Source organism: Fonsecaea nubica, assembly GCF_001646965.1.
Source record: "Fonsecaea nubica strain CBS 269.64 chromosome Unknown Scaff164, whole genome shotgun sequence".
In the NCBI taxonomy this organism is placed as follows: Eukaryota; Fungi; Ascomycota; class Eurotiomycetes; order Chaetothyriales; family Herpotrichiellaceae; genus Fonsecaea; species Fonsecaea nubica.
The window spans coordinates 1-22677 of NW_019173837.1; the positions used below are offsets into that span (position 1 = coordinate 1).

The 22677-nt window shown below is 52.7% G+C and overlaps 6 protein-coding genes across 6 annotated transcripts; 4 read left to right on the forward strand and 2 right to left on the reverse strand.

Annotated features, from left to right (window-relative positions):
- Positions 1-1672: 1672 nt before the first annotated feature.
- On the forward strand, positions 1673-4015 carry AYO20_11540 (hypothetical protein; the record flags this gene model as incomplete). Its single annotated transcript, XM_022649787.1, has 8 exons — positions 1673-1812; positions 1893-2153; positions 2280-2348; positions 2409-2633; positions 2701-2938; positions 3004-3120; positions 3183-3647; positions 3767-4015. The coding sequence occupies 8 exons, from the start codon at positions 1673-1675 to the stop codon at positions 4013-4015; spliced, it is 1764 nt and encodes a 587-aa protein (XP_022494230.1).
- Positions 4016-5810: 1795 nt separating this feature from the next.
- AYO20_11541 (hypothetical protein) lies at positions 5811-7230 on the forward strand (the record flags this gene model as incomplete). Its single annotated transcript, XM_022649788.1, has 3 exons — positions 5811-6334; positions 6389-6789; positions 6848-7230. 3 exons carry the CDS (start codon positions 5811-5813, stop codon positions 7228-7230), a joined length of 1308 nt encoding a protein of 435 aa, XP_022494231.1.
- A 2465-nt stretch (positions 7231-9695) lies between these two features.
- AYO20_11542 (hypothetical protein) lies at positions 9696-12731 on the reverse strand (the record flags this gene model as incomplete). The annotated part of the gene is made up of 1 exon (XM_022649789.1): positions 9696-12731. One exon carries the CDS (start codon positions 12729-12731, stop codon positions 9696-9698), a length of 3036 nt encoding a protein of 1011 aa, XP_022494232.1.
- Positions 12732-13906: 1175 nt separating this feature from the next.
- On the forward strand, positions 13907-15772 carry AYO20_11543 (hypothetical protein; the record flags this gene model as incomplete). The annotated part of the gene is made up of 4 exons (XM_022649790.1): positions 13907-14492; positions 14543-14832; positions 14880-15001; positions 15061-15772. The coding sequence occupies 4 exons, from the start codon at positions 13907-13909 to the stop codon at positions 15770-15772; spliced, it is 1710 nt and encodes a 569-aa protein (XP_022494233.1).
- Positions 15773-16415: 643 nt separating this feature from the next.
- AYO20_11544 (hypothetical protein) lies at positions 16416-18749 on the forward strand (the record flags this gene model as incomplete). The annotated part of the gene is made up of 7 exons (XM_022649791.1): positions 16416-16438; positions 16500-16576; positions 16817-17132; positions 17181-17615; positions 17674-17933; positions 17982-18518; positions 18568-18749. The coding sequence occupies 7 exons, from the start codon at positions 16416-16418 to the stop codon at positions 18747-18749; spliced, it is 1830 nt and encodes a 609-aa protein (XP_022494234.1).
- Positions 18750-19028: 279 nt separating this feature from the next.
- On the reverse strand, positions 19029-19670 carry AYO20_11545 (hypothetical protein; the record flags this gene model as incomplete). Its single annotated transcript, XM_022649792.1, has 1 exon — positions 19029-19670. The coding sequence occupies one exon, from the start codon at positions 19668-19670 to the stop codon at positions 19029-19031; it is 642 nt and encodes a 213-aa protein (XP_022494235.1).
- Between the last annotated feature and the right edge of the window lie 3007 nt (positions 19671-22677).

The following is a 22677-nucleotide window of genomic DNA, read 5'->3' on the forward strand; positions in this document are numbered from 1 at the left end:
TGGCTAGTCTAGTGGGTTCGGAGATGTGTATAATAGGCAGGTTCCAGTTCCCTCATTAGCTGGAGACCATGTTATTTGTGCATGATGCTACTTCCCAGAGAGTGTGCTTGCGTCGGCTCTCTGACCCAAATGAGCAAAAGGAAAGATATGAGTGAGTGACGATGCCATGGAACGGCCACGTAAGCCACGAGGGATGGGTTTGGAGACTCCTGTTTGTGGCATATGGGAGACAGGCTCGAGGATTTCAATGAACATGACATGACCTGCTTGCTATGGTGAGCTGGAGCAGTTGAATAGATACAAGTCTTATCTTCAGCCTTGCTACCTGCTTTTCCAAGCTACTGCCATCGCCGAGGGTTTCATATGCGTATCAGAAAGACCAGCGTCCTCGGAGTGGCGAACGCGGAATAAGGCTCGGAGGTCTGTATTTTCCGGTGGGCGAGAAAAGGCCGACCCAAGGGTTCAGTCGGTAAAAGTGTTCAATGCTACGCAGGGACAGATAGTTCCATGAGAAGTCTAGTGGCTGATAAGACAAGAAGGGAGCACATGTTGGTGCTTCTCTATTTCCAACTACTTGGACAAAGAGAGAAACCCATGCAGCCTTACAGCTGTACAGCCTCGTGGTGACGTAGTGCCAGAACTGGCTACAGCAACTGCAGGGCTGGGCGCGGGGATGAAGGCTATGATGTCATAAGAGGCTTCCCCATTCAGCCATTGGGAAAGGAATAATCGACAACGTCTCTATCGCTATCGCTGGTCACCAACCACTGGGCTGCACATACCTCTGCTCACCCTATAACCCAGTCAGCACCTGCGCCCCACGATGCAAGATACCACCTACTCGCCCTTGCCCCTCGGACGAATCCGACACGCGCAGCATTGCCGCTGGTGTGATCATCATGCATGAGCTTCTTGCCATCGCCGAGTAAAGAGCACCAATAGGCGATGAATTATTCTACATCGCAGCTGGACAGAGGGAGTTAGCCTTACCGTTTATCTCCTTTTTGATCGACTGTCAACTCACGAGGCTCTCTCCCTCCCAACGTATCAGCACGCGACCACCTTTGAAGTTGGGCCATGTCGTAAGAGAAGGGAGGGAAAAAGGCTCAGTCTCCCCACACGAACTATATCACTCATCCACCCTGTGCATCGTGAATCACTCACTCAGCGAGTCTTATCGACCACTGTCCAGTCCACTCTTTTGATCAGGGCTCGCCAAGCATAGATCCTGGTGCTTCTCAGGTACCTTATCTCTGTTCTTTGCTTCCGGAGCATCCGCACACAGAGATTCGGCGCCCAACCTTGTTGTGACCTCAACTTGTCAGTGTAACATAATGCCAGACCAGAACAGTGTTGCCCGAGGTTAGGGATACCCCGAGATGGGTCCTTCATCTGGGTCGAGATGTTGTCCCGCGCTACAGACGCGCGTGGAGGCGGGTTTGATCAGAGAAATCTTTGCCGAAATAGCATTCCATGTCTTGGGGGTCAAAAGGGTGCAAATTTCCACACTTCCTAGTTCCTTGAACTCTTTCATCCTGAAAGCTTCCGTGATAGACACGGCTTCTCGTCTCACATTATTGCCTCGTAGCGAGGCTTTGTGGTCTTGTACTCCATTCGCACGCCCTTGACTCTCGAATCTTCGACGACAGCCCCAGGTTTCCAGATCATCAACATGGATATTGACTTGGAGAAGAAGCAGGAACCCAGCCCTGGGTCTCCCACTCCTAGCCAGGAATATGGCCAGATCGTCTCCACTCAGGAGAAGACGTCTTTGTTCGCCCGCATAATCGATGGATTTCGTGAAAATCCTCAGTGCGTCTTCCACTTCATACGTATGCCTGAAACCGACACGGAGGTCATGCTAACATCTCCGCTCTTTCTGTATCCAACAGCGCCCGTGTCACCGAATTGCTCGTCGACGATAATGGGAAACCGCTGCCTGATCAGCCGCCAGCACAGCCAGCGCTGGCCATGAAACTCAAACAGCGACATTTGCAGATGATTGCCATTGGCGGCTCCATAGGCACTGGTCTCTTTGTCGGTTCAGGCTCGGCCCTTGCCACCGGCGGTCCAGCAGCGCTCGTGCTCGCGTATTGCCTCCTGGGAATCATGATCTTCTGCACCGTGCATGCCTTGGGAGAGATGGCTGTCTTGTGAGTGCCTCCATCAGACCTGGCGGGAGACGCAGATTGTCGCCAAAGCGGTCACCGCCTGCATGATAGTCTTCTCCGTCCCCATCACTGTGACTCAAGAGGTTGATATCAAGATTGCGCCAACAGATTCCCAGTCGCTGGCTCATACTCGGCATACTCATCAAGATTTATTGACCCAGCATGGGGTTTTGCAATGTGAGTGGATCCCCTCCCTGATAACCCTAGTCGTGACCTTAACCCTGACCTTGACCCTAGGGGTTGGAATTACTGCTTTCAGTGGCTAGTCACTTTGCCCATTGAAATAATGGCTGCCAGTATAACCCTAAATTACTGGCAGGGAGCACGTGACGTTAACCCCTGTGTCTGGGTCACCATCTTCTATATTGTCATTGTCTCCATCAATCTGTTCGGTGTCAGGGGTTATGGAGAGGCCGAGTTCGTTTTCTCGATCGTCAAAGTGATCGCCACGCTAGGGTTTATGTGAGTTGCACCCTTTTCCATAAAATGATGCGGAAAGAAAACGATACTGACTCGGACTGTCGTACAGTATATTCGCCTTAGTCGTCGATGTCGGTGGAGGACCTACCGGGCATTACTTCGGAGCCAAAACATGGGACGACCCAGGCGCATTTGCGTATGGTTTCAAGGGCGTCTGCTCGGTCTTTGTCACAGCCGCGTTTTCGTTCGGTGGGACTGAACTGGTGGGTTTGGCGGCAGCAGAGGCAGAAAATCCACGTCTGGCGCTTCCCACCGCCATCAAACAAGTGTTCTGGCGGGTGGTTCTGGTAAGCCGGCTCGGAAAAGACCCCTGGCATTTTGAGTCAGCCCTCACTAACCGGCGCCGAACCAGTTCTATATCATCTCCTTGACCTTCGTTGGATGCCTGGTGCGATGGGATGACCCTCGGCTGCTCAATAGTGGCAGCAGCGCCAACAACTGGACCTCGCCATTCGTGCTGGCCATCAAGGTAAGTTGTTCCGGCAGCCGGGAGGCTATGAGAGGAGATGGTCGACGCTAACAAGGAATAAGAATGCGGGCGTTGGAGGCTTGCCCTCGGTTTTCAATGCTGTCATTCTCATCGCAGTTCTGAGTGTCGGAAACGCATCTGTATATGGCGCATCGCGAACGCTGGCTGCACTGGCTGATAACGGTCAAGCACCCAAAATCTTTGGCTATATTGACCGAACGGGCAGACCGCTCGTGGCCATTCTCTTCTCGTCGGCACTCGGGGCTCTCTGTTATATTGTGGCGTTGTCGCCCTCGCAGCGTCAAGAAGCGTGGAACTGGATGTTTGCGGTCAGCGGTCTCGCAAGCATCTTCACCTGGGGATCTATCTGTCTGTGCCACATCCGATTCCGCCAGGCCTGGAAATACCACGGTCACACTCTGGACGAACTGCCTTACAAGTCTCAAGCGGGCGTGATTGGGTCATGGATTGGATTTCTGTTTAATTGCCTGGTGCTGATAGCCCAGTTCTGGACGGGATTTGCCCCTGTGAGTTGTCCTTGTCGCCAACATGGACGCTGACGTACATGGCATCTGACTGCGTCACTGATTCGTATCATCCGTTAAATTGTTCAAATAACAAGGCTGACTATCTTTTGCCACCACAGATTGGTTACCGCGACATGTCATCATCTGAGAGGACAAAGATCTTCTTCGAGGGATATTTGGCGGCGCCCATCGTCATAGTCTTCTACATCGGATTCAAGATTTGGAAGAGAACCTCGATCCGCCAAATCAAGGACATCGATGTGGTCTCTGGCCGACGGGAGCTGGATCTGGAACACATTCTAGCCGAAGAAAAAGCGATCCGAGCGACGTGGCCATGGTGGAAGAAAACGTGGAACACGTTTTGCTAGGCAGGCGGGCTGAAAAGAGATGTGTTGAATGAGTACGAGGCTCTGAGGAAAAGGATGCGACAAAAGACTAATTCGAAACCTGAGGCTGCAAAGTAAGAGATGCCAAGAGATGTGGACGAGGTCTGGGCGGATATGATCACCATCGCAGGAGGGGGCGAGTTTGAGCCCGATCAGTTTTTGCCCTCAAGCATCGAAACATGGAAAACGTCCAAACGTCAGAAGGGGTGAAAACGTGGGTCTCTGATCCGCTTTGCAGCCCGAGGGAAGCGAATAGCAGATGGTACGAGTCAGCCCTTCGATCTTGGCCTGCAGCTGTGGGCGGCATCTGATTGATAGAAATCCCCCGGTGTGAAATAAGTATTGCGCATCAGCACTGCCAAGCCCATTACGTGCAACTAGGGGAGGCCTTGGTGGTGTCTGGTGCTTCCTTGTGGCGCCCCTGTGATGGCCTGCTGAGGGCGACGTTCGTAACCATGACTTGTCTGCATCTCTGATAATCGGGCAATGTACGGAGTGCGACGGAGGGAGGACAAGGAGGGAGCCGGGACGAGGGTATGTACCGAGTAGAAGAAGGCAAAAAAAGGTGATGATGAGAAGAGGTAGATGCGTGTTCATCCTACTCGGTACTGGAGCAATGCAATTGATCGCTGGTGTGTGCCTCCTCATCCCATCTCTTCTTTTCTGCCTTTTTGGGGACCCATTCTCCTTGTTTGGCGTAGTGGGATGTAGTCTTTGTCGGCACGTGCCTGTCCTCGATAAAATAAACGAAGAAGCAAACTGCTTGAACTGCCAGGTGGAAAGAGTGACTGGCGAAGTCGACGGGGGGCAGTCCTTGTGTCCCCTAATTACGGAGTTTCTCGAGTGCCAAGCAGCGATTCATTGGACGGAGGCCGTCATACCGACCACCAGGTAACGGGGGTTGCCATTGGCCACTGAGGGGCGGCGCATCAGGGGGGCTGTTCTTGCTGGTTCGGTGCCAGGGGGACGCGCGGCGCAGTTGGTGTCGTCGTCAGCCTCCCAGAAGCAGCAGCCCGAATCCCCCAGAATCTGGCCTTGGAAGCTCGACTTGTTCCCTTCGGGGGGCCAATCCAGGGCCTACCAAAGCTTGCCAGTGCTAGAGTTGCACTGAGTGGCTCCTTTTTTACTTGCCTGGGCCATTCTTGTCCACGTCGGCCTTGCACGTCCGCTTGCGATCTCCTCCCCCGGGTGCCCACCGCTACCTCCAAAGCACGCACACGCAAGTGCGACTCGTGAGTGCGTGTGTGGATTCTGGATTCTGGGTGTGTGGCTCGCATCTCGCTGCTCTCCCAAGTCCCTCTAAGGAATTGCTTGGGGAAAGGCTCACGCAATCTTCGTCCACGTCCATGTCCACGTACCACTCTCAACTGCTGGAACTGACCTGACCACCACGCAATTCACACTCTCATACTCACTGTCGCCTCCTCCTCTATCTCTTCCACCACTACAATACATTGCACCTCGCCGTCTTGCCTTTTAGACCGTGTCAATATTTTTCCAATTCTCCTCCTCGCCCTGGTGTTACCCTTTCTGGGCTATACCTGAAACTCCATTTGCGTTTTCCCGATTGTGGCGAGGCAACTTGACTCGGGCTGTGCTCGGCGACTGCGCCAGTTTGTCACCAACACTCTTCTCTGATCTGATCAGGTTGACGCTCACAATCCTCACCTGCTGGAGTCCTACCTTTTCGTTCTTGAGTCTCACACCTCTCCTGCCTCAAGCCTTTTCACCTTGTCGTCGGCTCGTTGACTTCAATCCATCGAGTTGCCCTGCAGCCATGGCGGGGAACGCGCGGCCGCGCATCCTCGACGATGAGTTCGACTTCAATGCCGCCGACCTGTCTAAACAATTCGAGCAGTTGCTACGCACGAGGAGGTTAAACGAACTCGAGGAACAAGCCAGGACTCCTCGTTCTGCTTCTCCCCATCTCGCACCTCCTACCTCATCACACACCGCACACCCTCCGAACTCCGCACCACCGTCCATTGCTCCCAGTTCTCGCTCGTCGCAACACCAACCACCCACATATACCTCGTTTCGCAGTTATCCTATCGTGCCGTCTCCTCCCCAAGATGGCCCGTCGCTCAAGTTCAGAAATCTCCTCCTGACCTTGTCCATGACCCCCGTCAAATATGAAAACCCCGGCCTTCTAGACGAGGCGTTAACCCACGTCCCAATTGATCGAATATACGCCGAGGCGGAAGAGGAACATAATTTGCTGAAGGCTCTCGCTGCCTCCAAAGGTGATAATGTCAAACCAGAATGGGGTTACCAGGACTGTGTCATCAGGTCGCTTCTTAGGTACGTTTGGCTCGGACTTGGAGTGGTTGGCTGGATTCTAACTTGGTCTTTTAGGTGGTTCAAGCGATCGTTTTTCACATTCGTAAACAATCCTGCCTGCACACGATGTCATGGTGCTACAATAGCCCGAGGTCAGACACCCACCACGCCCGACGAAGTGGCCCGTGGAGCTACGAGAACCGAGCTGTACCAGTGTACGAATCCTGGGTGCCAGGCCTTTGAAAGGTTTCCGCGGTACTCAGAGGTCTGGACCTTGCTTGAGACTCGACGCGGACGGGCTGGAGAGTTCGCCAACTGTTTCAGTATGTTGTGTCGTGCTGCGGGAGCTCGAGTACGATGGGTGTGGAATAGTGAAGACCACGTCTGGACCGAGGTGTATAGCGAGCATCAACGGAGATGGATCCACGTTGACCCTTGTGAGGAGATGTGGGATAACCCCAGGGTATATACTGAAGGTGAGCTTCCTATTGCCCAACTTGTCCAGGCTTTTGTTCTAACGCAGTCACTCTCTAGGCTGGAATCGCAAGATTGCCTACTGTATCGCCTTCTCCAATGATGGAGCCACCGATGTCACCCGTCGATATGTGCGCAATTCCCGTTACCACCTTCCTCGAACTCGCTGCTCCGAAGAGGTATTGCTTTGGATCATGCACGAGATCCGCAAAATTCGACGGGAGAACATGGACAAGCATGTTAGGAACCAGTTGATGCGCGAAGACGAAAGAGAGGAGCGGGAGCTTCGCAGTTATGTGGCCCAATCCTTGGCCAGCGACATGATCAACTCAATACCCGGCCATGTCAACGGCGAACGACCCGACGAAGTGAAGCATCCGGTCGACAGACCACAAGAGGTCCAATGGTCTCAGCAACAGATGGATCAGTCAGGCCAACGGTAGCATCTGGAGAACTGAGGCTACTTGAAAGGGCACGTCGACATTGCGATGCCCTCTTCCAATTTCCTTTGTCATTTCTATGGCACGATAACGTCGTTATGCTTGATCTGATGATACCATTTTTACACTATCCGGGGGATACTAACAGTCTCAATATGCATGCACGGTTTCGAGGCGCTGGGAAAGTCAATACTGCATTTTACAAGGACGCAAAACGATGACTGAGAGGGAGGCTTTCGACATTTTCAGGTGTCAATGTTGGACGGGAATGTGCTTTGTTACAGGCAAGAGGCATTGCGTCTTTATAGTGACTGGGTTCGATGGTGTCACGTGCTACATGAGCAAGAGTTATGGCAGCATATGCGTGTTTGGGAGGAATTGCATCGCAGGGTCGAGTGTGTTGTTTGAGGAACATTGATGACCACAGACTTGGAAAAGATGTTCAGCAGTTGTTTTGAGCAAGAAGCTACCAGGCGTACGAGTCCAGCGAAATCAGAGTGTCGTTCTACATGTCTAATTGTCATGTGTACGAGGTAGAGGAGATAGACTCAATCAGGAATGTACTCCATTTCCAAGTCGAAAGATGTTCTACTGCTCGATCCTTTTACTGTGATATGATGCTGGGATTGTATTTGGTAGGAGGATACATAACCAAGCCTTCAAGGCCCAATGGCCTCGATCCTCGCGACAGAGGAGTAGTAGCACGTGTTTGCAGACTCCACAGTTAATACCTACTGTACCCTGTCCTGCCTGTGTGCTCGGTACCTCGTAGGTACCTACCAATGAAGCATCGGACAAAGGCGTCGTAATCCCCAGCACCAGCCAGTCAGTGGTGGCGGCAGAACTCCGACGCGGCGGGTTTTCTTGTGCTGGGAATCTATGTAGATACCTACCTGTCTGGGAATTTTTCCTGCCCTAGGTAGTCAATCGGCGATGGGAAGATGTCCGTTTGGCTAGCTGGCTAGCTGGCCACCTGGCTAGCTACGAGGGAGATGGTGCTTGGACACTATGAGCTAGGAGTTAGTAGCTAGGAGCTGGGGGGCAACGGGACTTGTACGGAGACGGGTCTCGATTGGGGGTTTGATACATGGATGTCTGGTATTTGCTGTGAAGCTACCTATCTAGGTACCAACGTAAGTATAGCACAGCACAGCGCAGTGCAGCGGAATAATTGTGGTGATAGGGAGGTAAAGAGAGAGAATTTACTCAGGAGAATACTGTTGGAGGCACGGTAGGGAATAGGAGGAGGAGGACGACGCATATATAACAGGGTCGCCAGCGAATGTTTCCTACTCCGTAGACTTGTACCTCTTCCCTCGTACCTATACTCATACCCACTGCCCATACCTGTACTTGTATGTAGGTACCGAGTACATAGGTACCTAGGTACAGAAGGCGCGATGCGAGCTTTCGAAAGCCTCCGAGCGAGTTCTCTCGTGGGGATGTGATGTGAAATCGACTACTTGTACTACTCGGTATGGCTGGTGCTTTTCTGTCCTCGAGGTCGTAGCTTGGGGGGATCGGAGATCGCAAGTGAGCGAGCCAGTCTGTCAGTAGTGAGTCTACGGTATTATGTCGGTAGGTGCAGTACTCGGTACATGGTGGTGCGAGGTAGTGAGGTACCGAAGCGAGGATATGAAACCGTAGCTTGCTTGCGAGGCTAATGGTTAGATGCAGCTATACAGGTACCCCATAGAGAAGTAGCGAGGTACAGAGAGAAAAGGGGGAGGAAGAGTAAGAGCCAGGGCCAGCCTGGGCATGATTGAAGGATTAACGGGAAGGATGACCATAGCGTAGAGGGAGGAATGGAATAGTACGAGGCACACGGTAGGTACCGAGTACAGGGAGGATAAAATAGAATATTAATATAATATTAGGCCCGGCTCCCGCTCTGCACAGCCTCGCCGCCGTCGCCGCCGCCGCACCCGCACAGTCTTCCTCAAGAAATAGAGCAACAGCGGGGAACAGGCACCATATTTAGATGGGATTTGCCTTCTATCTTTATCTGGCTGGCCGTTTCAGATGTATCCCCCTGTCCAGGCGCCTTGGGTGAAACGACCCGTCCTTTCGTCCCCTCGTACCTTTGTGGCTACTAGCATTTTTGTGCTTTTTGTACTTGTACTTGTATCCAGGTACCAGGGACTCGGTAGGCGAGGACTCGGTCAGAAGCAAGTCTGTAAGCATGGATGGACGGATGTACCGAGGACAGAGTACCTAAAGAGTACTCGGTACAGTACACTCAACCAGGGGAAACATCTTCTTGCTCCTACTCTTTTCCTCTGCCGTGACTGTGATTGGATTGACTAGCCAAGTATGTTCGACACTCGTGTTTTTCTGTCCATGTATACACCAACGCATACAGATCAGATCGTGCTAGATACTGATATGAAAATGAATGGATGAATGGAGGGAGCATGGATCGCTAGCTGTGTGACAATAGCCTGGATATCTGGAATGGCCTATCACTGTCATACTTCCCACTCCTGCCCGCCGTCGAAGCGAGGGCCTTGCTCAACATCATACATGGGCCGTTCGACGATGACGACCTCGATGTTGTCGCCGGTGCTGGGGCTGGTGCTGGTATTATCGCGCACATCCTCCGCCTTGGTCCCTTTTGTCGTGGCCAATGCAGTTGCATCGCCGTCGTCGGTCGACTGAGAGGGCGCCGCAGGGCCAACTATCTCTATCCCCAGGATTGAATGATACTCGAACGTGTACCAGTACATCCGAGGTGCCCTCTGCCTGGACACTGACCCTGTGACCTGCTCATCCGTGGCCACGGCCTCTGCCGCCTCAAGTGTCGCACCCTCGCCTCGTCTCATCAGGGCGAGAGCGTCGCCTTCTCTTTCATCCTCGTCCAGCTCATCATCCAGGTCCATCTCATCACCGACGTTATCATTGTCGAGATCAACCACCTCCGCATCGTCACCCGAGGCAGCCTTGAACTTGCGCACTTCAGGTCCGATTCCCCCCTCGCGCTCAGAGAGGCGGATGTCGTCTCCAGCTCCCGTGTTGCGTTTGCGCTTCCTGCTTCTTTTGTCGCCTTCTCGTTCTCGCTGTCCGTTGACAGCGGCCTGGAGCAGCTTTTGTCCTTTCTCATTGACGTAGCCTCGTTTGATCACTGGCTCCACCACTTCATATCGACCCAATCGTCCAATCTTCTCCACGTCGCCTGCCCCAGAGCCACTTGTTGTTCCATTTGGGTGGTCTCTCAGTAGGTCCCTGGACACATCAAACATGAATATCCAGGTCGATCCATATAGCCACAGTCTTTCCCCTCTTCTCGCTCTATCGTTGCAATCCCAGAAGCACCCTATGACCCGGTCTTTGATTTTGGTGAAGTCGTGTGGCAGAAATTTCGAGGGATTCCGTCGTGACCAATCGCTTAGCTTGGCAGTGAAAATATCAAACTCCACGATTTGGTGCTTTGAACTGATGGCAATGAGTTTTGTGTTGGCTTCGTCAGGAAGTTCATGGCTGACTGGGTGTGGGTTGTGGCGGGTCGCGTGTAGACCGCGATTGTCATGCGTGCTTGAGCTTGCGGGCCTAGCCGTGGTATTTGAAGGTCGAAATGTCAGCACAAGGATGGACGAATCAAGTTGTGGCAGACTGGAACCAGACGGATTGCGGATCCATTTCTGCCCGTGGATGATGGGGGAACTTGAGTCGTCGTCTTCGTCGTCTGATGTTGTAGAGGAATTGGAGGACCCAGCCGAGTCGCTAGAGGATTCTGACGCCGCGTCGTCAATGAAGAGGGGGTCTTCGTGACCTTCAAGCACCCAGACATCGATAGCACCTGATAGGTCTCCCACAGTGAGCACGCGGCTATCACTGGAGAATGCGACTTGTTTGATGGTTTGAAGATAATTCCCCAGCGCCGACTGTGTCGTCTTTCGGGCTTGCCGGTAGAGCTTCACAATTTTGTCGTGAACGGCGGGCTGCTCTTTTGGATCGTCGGACAGAATAATCTTTACCATAACCACAGCGTTATCTTTTCGGACACAGTACAACCACTTGCCATCAGGAGAGAAACCTATTCTCCGAGCGCCCAAGCGGGCAACAGAAGACGGTAGTTCAATTTGTCGGGTTCGCAGGCATGGTCTGCCTGATACTTGGGTCTTTCGCAATTGAAACATCTTGACGCTGTTGATGGTGGCGGCAGCAACCAGTCGTCCATCTCGAGATATCTGCGCATCTTGGATGCTCTCGTCATCCTGTACGACAAGCTTTGTGAGTGTGTCATAACATGATTCCATGGCTCCGTCAGAGCCTGCATCAGCTATTGGTAGAGTTGCGAACTTTCGCACATGATATACCACGATCTCGCGATCCCACCAGGAAATGAATATTCTTGAAGTGTTGGACGCTGAAATCTGTGATCGCTGAGGGAGGTGGGGAAGGGAACGATGATACTCGGTCTGCGAACGGCGTATTGGCACCACAATAGGCCGGGCATCTATGCCTCCTGACACCAGAATGCTCAACTCTTTACTCTCAAAAGTGGCTGCGCATTTGACGTCGTGCTGATGGAACCGTTTATGTGATACCTCGGCCCACCTCGACTTTTGGCTTCCGGGGTGAAGAGGGACCAACTTGTAGGTCACAGTCCTCCGATCGACACCAACTGAAAAAATCACGTCTCCAGAGGCGCTCGTAGCAATGTCGAGTATATCGGCTTTGTGGCTCTTTAGCCGCTGCACCAGAGAGTAGTTTTTAGAATCCCATATCTTTAATTCACCGGACGAGTCGCCAGAGACGATAGTCCCATCAGGGAGGCATTTGACAGTCCACACGACCGAGTTGTTGCCTTCGATTGGCTTTCCCAGGCTCATATTCCTCATGATTCTTCTGCTCGTGATGTCGATGACGCGGATCGTGCTGTCTTCATAACCAGCCACCACAGTGTTACGGTCGCGCCACACCAGACTCAGGACTTTAGGTTTCTTGACCGGGGGTTGTGCTAGAGGTCGGAGGTAGCGCAGGTCGTCGTCTTCGGTAGAGAAGAGAATGATTGTCCCATCTGAACACCCAGCTGCGAGCAACTGTGTACCTGCGCCGCCTTGGAGGTCATCCGGACTTGCAGCACCTTCAAGCTGAGGTTGTGCTGCAAAGCACCAAATATCTCCGAAATTTCCTTCCGCTTTGCTTCGAGGAGCGCCTGTATTGAGATCCCATTCCGTCACCGAGGTCGACCCGCCGGTACTAAAAAGCCGTAGAGGGCCCCGTGAAGTCTTCGGCGCACCAGAATTGTGCAGCTCATCCCATACTAGGTCCTGGGTCCACGCAAGCTGTTCGATCGTGGTGTCTTTTCTACCTCTTAGATGTGTTTCCTGTACCCAGAGACCGTCTTTGGGGTTCCATATTTCAATGTCGCCGTTGTTTCGACCTAGGGCCAGACGCAGATCGGTAGGCGCTTTTTGCTTGGGGTTGGGGGGATGAGAAAATGCGAGAGCGTTGATCGGCTGTGGAGGATACTGCACAAAGCGGCACCGGTGAATATCCATTATTGGGGGGAGTGTTGGTGTCGCAGAGTCTATGTCATCTCGTTATTCTGCATTGTCTGGTCTTGAAAGACGTTGATCGTTTGCTGTGTGAACTGCGGCGCTCAATAGACAGAGGGCCTCGACATGAAAAAAAAAGTTCGCAGTCGGTGTTAACAGGCACCGACCAGCCTTATCGATAAGACCCTTGGCCCCCTGGCCCCCTCGCGGTCCGCAGTCCGCACCGTCCAGAACCTGTAACCTCCCATGAAATCTTTCTCCCCTTCAGCTTGCCTGCTGCTCTGATACCTTGATATACCCATACTATTGAGGAACAGTCACTTGCCGGGCCATTGCACCTGTCTCTCGAATCAAATCAGATCACGGCGACCTGAAGGACATATAATTGATTCCTCAATTCTTGACCTGAACAAAGAGATGATGATCTGCGATACTTAAGCCTTTTGCAGCTCTGTCACGATCTTCGCCAGTCGACAGGTACAAGGACAAGTCGCTTGGGAATCTAGCAGCGCTCTGTCTGCGAAACCACTTGGGCTCATTGTTGGCAGAGAGTAGCGGCCAACTAAACAAGATAACGATGCCGAGGCTGCGGACGCACCATTGCGCTCTCACCTGAGTTTCTCAGAACCTTGATTCGATTATAGTGGATCGAACTGCTCCCGCATGTGTCGCGAGTGTCGGTATCGTCGGCCGCTACACTATATGACTGGGATGAACTTGTATGTGTAAAGGATCATCAGCCTTTGGCGACAATTACTACTCTTGCCACCGGAGACTCGACACAGAAGTGTCGCAGCGTCAACGTGGACCCTCGACCGCCGCTCTCGTCGTTCCCACGAAATCCGGATTTTCATTCTGCTCCAGACTTGCTAGATCGACTGCGCCTCGCTTGCTAATAGAGTTATCTCTTCCGACTTACCGCCCCCTACGAATCTTCGCACACTCGCGACCAGGAGCTTGGAGTTGGTTCGTCTGCTGGTCATCAATCCGAAATCCTCAGGATTACCCCGAAACGGCCTTCATCTGTCCTCCGATTAAATCACCACAATATCCGGGTTGCTGCTTCTGGACCAAGAGTTCCGGTTGATCTCCTTCACCAAACCGTGGGGCGAAAAGCGCTCACTTCGAGATATTAGCCCCTATCAGAATGAACATTGACAAATAGCATTAGCCGCGCCATGCCGACTCTGGTCAATTATAATCAATCAACCTTCAAAGATCATGCAAAGCCCAACAAACGCCGCCTGCAGGAACTCCAACACTCTGAAGCTCGAGCGCACGCCGCCCGGGTGGCATATTGGCGCAAGAAAGCCATTCCGTTAGCCAAACCGGGGGATTCGCCGCACAGAGGAAGCGACAAAAGCAGTGATGGCGGGTCCTCATCTAAGGACCCGGTCGATGCTGGAGCGATCGTCAAACGGGAGCCGGAGAAATCTGATGAGAATTTCAAATGGATCTATGGCCCATCCCCAGATTCGGTTCTTACTAGCGGGCCCGTGCCCACTGCAGACATCGATCTCAAGTCGGAGCAGAAATCCACACCAACCGCACAGTCCGGCTCAGTTCCAGACTCTACACAGGGAAATCAGAAGTGGCGGCGTCGGTCAGGAACAGCCTCAACGAATGATTCCAAACGAGGAGTACTTGACGGAGTGCCCACCAATGGTGCCAGACTTGCCCGACAGCCGACTTCGCAGTTATTTGACCCCTTTGACTCTGTACCAGTCCGTCAGGGCGACGAAGTTGTCGCAGCCATGGATCACTGTATTCTCTGCCCTGACCTGCTTCCACAAACTCTTGCTAATGGAGTTCAGATATCCACAACTGGGCACCCTCACAACGGCCTGGCCTCAGATACCAGACAAAGGACAACCCTCTAATCCGGGACACGTTCCCGTTTGCCCTACAGAATGTAGAGCTGTTCGAAGCAACTGTGGCGCTTTGCCTCAGTTTCAGGGCAGCGGGTCAAAACTTCCAGACAAGGATGTGTAACTGGTCACTCCAGCACAAGGGCCAAGCGCTTAATGGCATTCGGAACAAGTTGAACTCGGGGTGTGTTGACGAGGCCGTTATTCTTGCAACAGTCTTCCTCATGATTATTGATGTAAGGATTGACTGTCTCACTTGGCATGACCTTGTTAACCAGTGCAGAACGTGTTTTTGGATGTCGATGCCTACGAAGCACACTTGAATGGTCTCAGGAAGATGGTCAAGGCAGCTGCCCCAAGCATTCTGAACGCATTCGGTGGTTCTTTATGGTCCTTCGTATCCTGGTATGTTGCGCGGACGAACCGCTTTCCGAACACAAACGAGATCTGACCAGTCTCCACAGGGCTGAATCCAACGCTTTGCTTATATTCGGCAACCGCATCGCCCTACAGGACCCTGCATCTGATGGAATTCGGTTACAATACCCGAGCCAACCGTTTTCACCAACAATAACTAAAATCATTGACGCACTGCCCATGGGATTCCAATTTGTGGCCGGGGATGGTCACTTGTCCTATGATACAATTACCACTCTCGCAAACACCGATCGTTGGACCAAGCTCATCGATCGAGAAGCAGGATCTGATGTCCTATCGGAGGATGATCAAGCCTTCCTGGTGAGCTTTGATCCACGCCTCCAAAGTGCCCAAGTCATGAGGCTCTGTCGGATCTCGACAGCAGAGCATAAAATAGAAACGGCAATCTGCAAGGCGGTATTCATCTACCATGCAAACCTCTTGGGCTGGACTTGCCGTTGCTCAGGATATCGTCGCATCGTCGAAGAGCTTGGAGACGTGCTGCGGTCCTGGGTCTTTGAGGAGACGTGGGACAGAGAGTTATGGGAATGGCTGGCTGTGGTCACAGCAAATGCAGCACGTCGAGGACAGTTGCATTCCTTACAGATGGAGGTGATGGCCAAACTGATGACCCTGGGAGACCCAGCACTGGGGTGGGATGGCGTACGAAGGCAGCTGAAGAAATTCCTGTTACACAGCAAACTGGAACGCGAGTGGAAGTTGAGTTGGGAGACGGCCATGATTTCTCGGTCGGCATGATGCATACTGACCTCAATTTTTTGCATTTGATCATGTATTGTATACTTTGCATGTACTGTTTCTATGAGCGAATGTGGGCGGTTAAGGTCTCGGAATGACCCGGTCGAGGCCATGTGCAGGTTTGATGGGAAATTGACGTTGTGACGTGAAGATGGCAGGATGAACGGCATCTGGGATATGTGGCAGCTCGCGTCCTGCACGTCCGACGAGGCTGTATTACCTTGACGGATATATGTGGTTTGTATATATGCACCTCGTACCCTGGCCAGGCTGGACTCGCTCCGTAAATCTATTCGGACTGGGGCGGATGCACGTGTCCTGCAATCCCGGAGCTTCGGCGCATTTACCCGGCGTGGTCCGGCCTGTGATCTGTTCGTCAGCCATTATTGGCACTTGGCCCAAAACCCTTTGTTTCCCCCTTGCGCGCCTCATGCGCCCCCTGCACCGCTTGCGCCCCCCCCCGTTCCAAACATCCTCGGCCAAGGGAACCTTCGATCGTCCGGAAGTCTCGTCCTCCGTCTCAATTTCTTAAATCTCCTCGGTGTCGCCATTCGTGTCTTGTACTGTGTGGGATATCTATCTTACTTATCACGGCGACCAGACAGAGAATTTCAATGTCCGAGTGCTGAAGACGACGCGTACAATGAACGAAGTTGACACTACCCCGTAAGCCCGATCCGGCACGCGCGCCCTCGCCTACGGAAACCTCCTCTAACGCACCAAACAGGACCGACGGGAAAGTGGTCAAGAGAGCATGCACAGAATGTCGGCAGCAGAAGGTATGGATTATGATGCGTGTCATTGGTATGCGCTGCGATTAATTCACTGCCGTCTGGCTTGACAGGCCCGTTGCGATGCATACCTCGATCCCGACCAACCCTGTACGAGATGCCGGAAGATGAACAGACAATGCATCATCTCTGAGCCGTTTAGACGAGAACACAAGCGCAAGTATGCACGAGTGATTCTTCTCCTATTGACATCAAACCTGTGCTGATCGAGCGTGTATTCATAGGAGATTGTCTGAACTTGAGCATCGGACAGATGAGCTCCAAGAGCGGCTGAGATCATCCAGCCACCAAGCCGAACCACCGGTGTCTCTGCCACAGTCGTCTTGGGCCGCTGTCAACGACTTGCGAACTGCTAATGCCGAGTCCGAAAGTCGTCTTGCTTCAGTCGCCCCTTTCTTTAGAGACGCAGCCATTGCCCCGGTCTCGTTTCGATCCTTCTCTCAGGCGGCCGCTGAATCACTACAGACCCCGGAAAGTCTGGCTCATGACTTTCAACCTACAGGCACCTTGCCGCGGTCTCTAGAAGGGCACACTGTGGACTCCAAAGATATTGACGCCATGTTCCAGCTGTAGGTGTGTTGAGTGGGGTTTCAGATCATCCTCTAAGCATTTTATAGGTATTTCCGAGACTACGCTGGCCTGGTTCCTGTTCTCGATTCCAACATGACGCCGAATGGATATTACAACCTCTGTCCCTTACTTTTCTGGGCGATTGTTGGTGTCGCATGCCGGACCTATTCCAGAAACCCGACACTGATCTCTGTTCTGCCGTCCAAGATCAAAGCTATGGCGTTGATGTCACTCAACGCGCCCGTCACGTTGCCTGTTGTGCAAGCCTTGCTACTCATCCTATATTGGCCATTCCCGAAAGCTGGCAATGGACACGACATGACTTATCCGCTCTCTGCTGCCGTGCTACACATGGCCATGCAAATCGGATTACATGTGCCAGTCGCAAGTCACGAGTTCAGCAAAATCCCGGTCAAACTTACCGAAGATGAGCTGAAGATTCGTGCCGAGACTTGGGGATACTGTGCACTTGTCTATCAGCGGTACGCCTTTTTATTGACACTGGCACAGGTTTTGCACCGACTAATGTTTGCCTACTAGGGGTTGTTGTTCCAAGGGAAGCGCGCCGACGCCTATGCTCGATGTCCCCCACGATGTCGAACAGCGACGAGCACTCTTTCAGAGAATATCACCAAAGCTAAAATTTGAATTGAAGTTACAGGATGTAGTCACGAGGTGCTGCATTGCCGTCTCACAAAACGGGCTCTGGAAAATGAGTCCGGATCAAGAGAGGTCGCTGGATACGCTACTGAATCTCTTTCATGCCCAGATTTCCAGTGTCGCATTGGAATCCTCTTCTGGTGAGTCCAACCTTTGAGACCTGTTTTCTGAGATTAATCATCTTTCAGACCTCGACCAGCTCTACATTCATATTGCAACCCTCACAATCCAAGCCTTCAACTTGTACAAGTCTCCAACAGCTCACGACCCGACGACGCTTTACGATCTTTGCGCGTCGTGCTGCCAGGTGATTGAATCGTTTGACAACTTGGACAGGTCTGGACAGCTTTGCCTTTCTGGTGCGGGACTGTATTTCTTCTACAGTCTGATGATAACCAGCCACGTACTTTTACGGCTGCTCAAGACTTCTCTCAATCGATACATCGACGTCGAGAGGGCCAAAAGTGCCCTTTTCCTGGGGATCAGCCTCCACAAACGCATGTCGGTCCAGAACGATGACCTGCCAGCTCGCAACGGTGTTGCCTTGACCCAACTCTGGAATAGTAGTCGTGTGTTCAAGAGACCTAATGGAGCCGAGGTGGTAGCGCTGCGGATCCGCAGCCGCCTAACTGGCAGCGTCGTCTTGGACGGAATTGTCTGGTGGAGGGAAGAGTTTGGGGGTTTTATGGGCGTCTACCCGCCGCCCTTGAATGATAATCGGACAGGTAAGAAGTATTCTGGGTACCTCTAGGGTCACATTGCTAAGTACGACAGATGGCACAGAAGCCGCCAACGAATCCGACGCGGCTGCTCCGGATGATCGCTCGGTCCCGGTGATAACGAAGCCTGATTACTCGACCTTCCTGGACGATCCGATGCTGACCGAGTTTGGCTGGCCTGTCACGGACGACGTCTTCTCGTCGATATGGACCGATGGTCCAATTTCCACCATATGAACGGAAGGGAGAAGTGTGTATGAGTAAACATGTCTCGGGGGCTGGGTATCTTCATGATGGGAACAAACGCAGCAACAGTCGCGGAAACGAAGGCGGCTTTGCTTTGAATTTTCGGGATGGAAGCAAGGAGAGGTAAAGACTCTTTTAATATTGAAACACTGTAATTGTGCGACGGAAAGCACTGGCACGGTTTGTGAACCCAGCAACAACACCACGAGAAACTGCAATTTGACGCCTCTCTCTCAGTTCCTCCTTTCGTCTCCCCTTTTCTGGTGATTGTTACCACTTGTGCTCAAAGATGCCGATCCACTCTCCCCACGCGCATATCTTGCCCTGAATCTCTCTGAGCACGTCGTCCCTGGTGGCCAGGGGCTTCATCTTCTTTGTGTCTAGGCGGGTCTTGAGGGCGACTACCTGGAAGAAATACCGATGCTCGCCGTGGCCGACGGGCGGGCGCGGGCCCGAGTACAGCGTGCCTCGCAGGTTCTTGCCCAGTCGGAACCCGCCGGCGAGGTGTTTTGCGCCGGGTTCGTCCGCAGGCGCAGTCTTGGAAGTATCGACGGCCAGCGTGAAGTCGTCGGGCCCGACGGTCGTCTTGGTCGCGGGGATGGCGTAGTACAGCCCGTGCACGGGCACGAGGGGCAGCGGCGCGTCCGGGTCCTCGCAGATCAGGAGCCACTCTTTGACACTGTCAACACCATCCTCCAAGGACCACGACAGGTCCGGGAACCTCGACGTGCCGAACTGCGTGTGTTCGACCGAGAGGTGTGCTGGCGATGCGCCCAGCGTCGGCGACGTGACCTGCACGGTTTGGGGGACGGTGGCGAAGACGGCCGCCCGCGTCAGCAGTTTGGCGTCGCGCCCCTTTTGTGAGTATAAGAGGCGCGCGAGGTAGTATTCGAGGTAGCGGAGGAGGCCCATCTTCTTGCTTCCTGGTTGTTTCTCATCCGTGTCTGTGTGCGCGACTGTGTTTTGTGTGTTGTGCGCGACTGACTGACTGGGTCGTAGTCCTTGAAGAGGAGAGGAGGGATCGTGTCTTCTAATTGGGATATAGAGCCGGGTTGAGTCGAGTGCTGGTCTGGTTTCTGGGCGGAATGATGGGGTTTGGTGTGTCTCGTGGTTCTGGTTGTCGCTGGCTGCCGCTGGTTGCGGAAAGGCTTGTGTGAAGATGCAACCAAGGCCTGGTTATCTCTCTCTCTCTCGTCCTCTCTCACTCTGTCTCGCCCGTCTGCTTGTCTTCTCCGTACTTATCGCTTTCTGGTCCGGCCACTGACTTTAAGGCTCTCCTCTGGCTTGCGAACAAATGAGACCAAGTACAGCACGCGCAACGAGCAGGAACCTCTCTCGTATTCATATAGGTCCTTGATGCGAGGCTGTAGGAGCGATCACCGACCACTGGCACAGCCGACACCACCACAAGCAGCTGTACCGTCACGACGACCTGGGATGGGAGACTTCGTCGGAAAGGGTGACTTATATACCACCCAAGAACTTGTACTTCGTCATGAAGAGAGGGGCTTTTGATGGGATTGACGGACTGATGTAAAACTTATGGATTCTTCCTCGCAACCACTGCCTATTCTGAGGGTTAAGAGAACGGAAAGAAAGAAATGAGGAGAGAGAAGAAGCCCGCTTTTTACTCCGTAATTAAGTATCACTTCACTTACTTACATACATATGTAGCGCCATGACCGCGCCGGAGGGGATGGGGGGCAAAGGGTGTTGGTATTGGTGTTGATGTCCGGTCTCGCTGGGGCTGGGGCCGGTCGGTCGGCCGGTCGGTTTGAATGGATGGTGGGTTGGGTTAGTAAGTCCACAAGTACACAAGTACACATGCGAATAGGGCAAGGGCTAGGATCCTGCGATATTTTGTGACAAGCGCAAGGATGTTGGTGTTTGGTCAGTTCGGACTCAATTCGCACTGCTTGAGGTGCGATGGAGTCCTTGCTCATCATGGTCGGAGTGTACGGCCATAGCAAAGGCAGAGAATCACTCGATAGAAGGACAAGGACAAAGTACGAGGTACGAGGAAAACGTAGATGAATCACGAGGCGAAGGATTCTCAGTTCTCGGTCTCAGTCTCAACCTCAAACTCAAACTCGGACTCGGACTCGGACTCAAAACCGGCCTTGTGGTGGGGGTGAAGCCAACCACTAATCTACAATTAGTACGAGGGACATACAACTGTCCTTGTACATAGCGCCTTGTGTACCTACCGAGCACATGTGCATGTGCAATCCTTGTGCTTGTGACGAGGAATGTCGTAGAAACCCAGAAGCATCCAAGCACAGTATAGTGTCTTCGTTTGTGTGTCTCCTGGCGCCCAATGACCGAAGGGAGGTGTACGTAGTACTACTCGTAGTGTAGCATTCAGTGATTAAGCGAGGCCGGTTCCGGGCTTCTTTTTATTTGTGATCGTGTCCGTTTCAGATACAAAGAAAGTCATTGCCGCCGGATGATGAGTATAAGAAGGGGGAAGAGAGAGAGGTATGCTTGATGGGGAAGAGGAAGGGTATCCTCGATCTTCTGGTCCTCTCCGAGGTACAAGTCCTTGTAATTGAAGAGACGCGAGACCACAAGTCTACTTGTACATGCATACGCCAGCGCACGCAGCATGATTCTGGTCAACCTTCCGTCACCCATCCGTACTTGTACAGTATCATTAGAGCAAGGCCACTTTGCCTAGATCCATATCTCCGGCTTCCCCTCCCCCTTCATGTCTTTCCACGCGTTCCCAGAATGTACTTGTAACGTTCTTATCAGAACACGACCCACTCTTCCGTGATCTTTCTGTCTTCTGCGATTGTCTGCTGCACACCATCTCTTTGTCTCCCCTGCCCGATCGCGTTCATCCACCACAAGCCCTGTGCTGCTTGGTTGACACGAACCTTTGCGAAAAGAGCCGAGCACATCATGCTGGTTGCCAGTGTCTAAATTGTTCATTATTTTACTCTGGTGATTAGTTGTTGTGACCGAGGCTGGCCGCTGACAATTTATCTGGTGACAAATATTAGTTTCTCAGTAGGCAGACGACACGCTTATCAAGAGCCAGAACTTCCACCACATGAGGCGCGATGGACATTTTGAGGCACTTGGATGTATCAGAGCATATTTGCGTCATTTCTGGTCTCGGAAATCAAGAGAAGAAACTCCAGATCAAACCAAAGAAATAGACGAGTGGTTGCGCGATATTTTGCCCGCCGTCTTCAGCAGGGGAACCTATAATATGGCGGCAAAATGTCGGCTTGTGGGCCAGACATGTGCGTGCGGCTGGGGAAGGTTGTGGATGGCCAGGAGATGGGTTTCCTGATTCTTCTGCATGCCCGAGAATATTCCATGTGCTTGGGAGTTCATGCGGATCTGTTCATGTGTGAGGATCTGCGAGTGACTAAGATGTACTTAGATCTTGGGTGATCTTGGGTGATCCTCTAGAGATTAAGGTAATTCGAGGGGCCCGGGCTGTCAAGGCGCGCAGGAATTAGACAAGCTTTTGGCTGGATGGGAGCCATGATATGGGGGTGGAGAAGGGCGCAGCACTGCTGAGAGTGTGCATGTTGATACGAGAGAGATGGCAAAGGGAGAAACCGTGCCCATAAGGAGTGTCAAAACAATGAACGAGCGATTTGCGCGGTGAGGGTGAGAGTGAGAGTGAGAGACACAGAGAAGGAAGAGGCTGAGGGGCTGTTTGGGCTTGAGGGATAAAATTGGCAGATCTCCCCCTCCATCAGTGGGTCACGTGAGAAGATCGACTAGCGGCCGGCTGACAAACTTGTGGGCTACGGACGAACCAGGTGAGTGCCTGGAGCTTTTGTTGGGTACCCAGTCTTTAACTAATCCAGCGCCTAGGGGAACCGCAGTCACCTAGGCTGCCCAACTAGGAGTTTGTTGTCCGTGAACCATTCCCTGAACCAAGCCCCAAACTCCAACT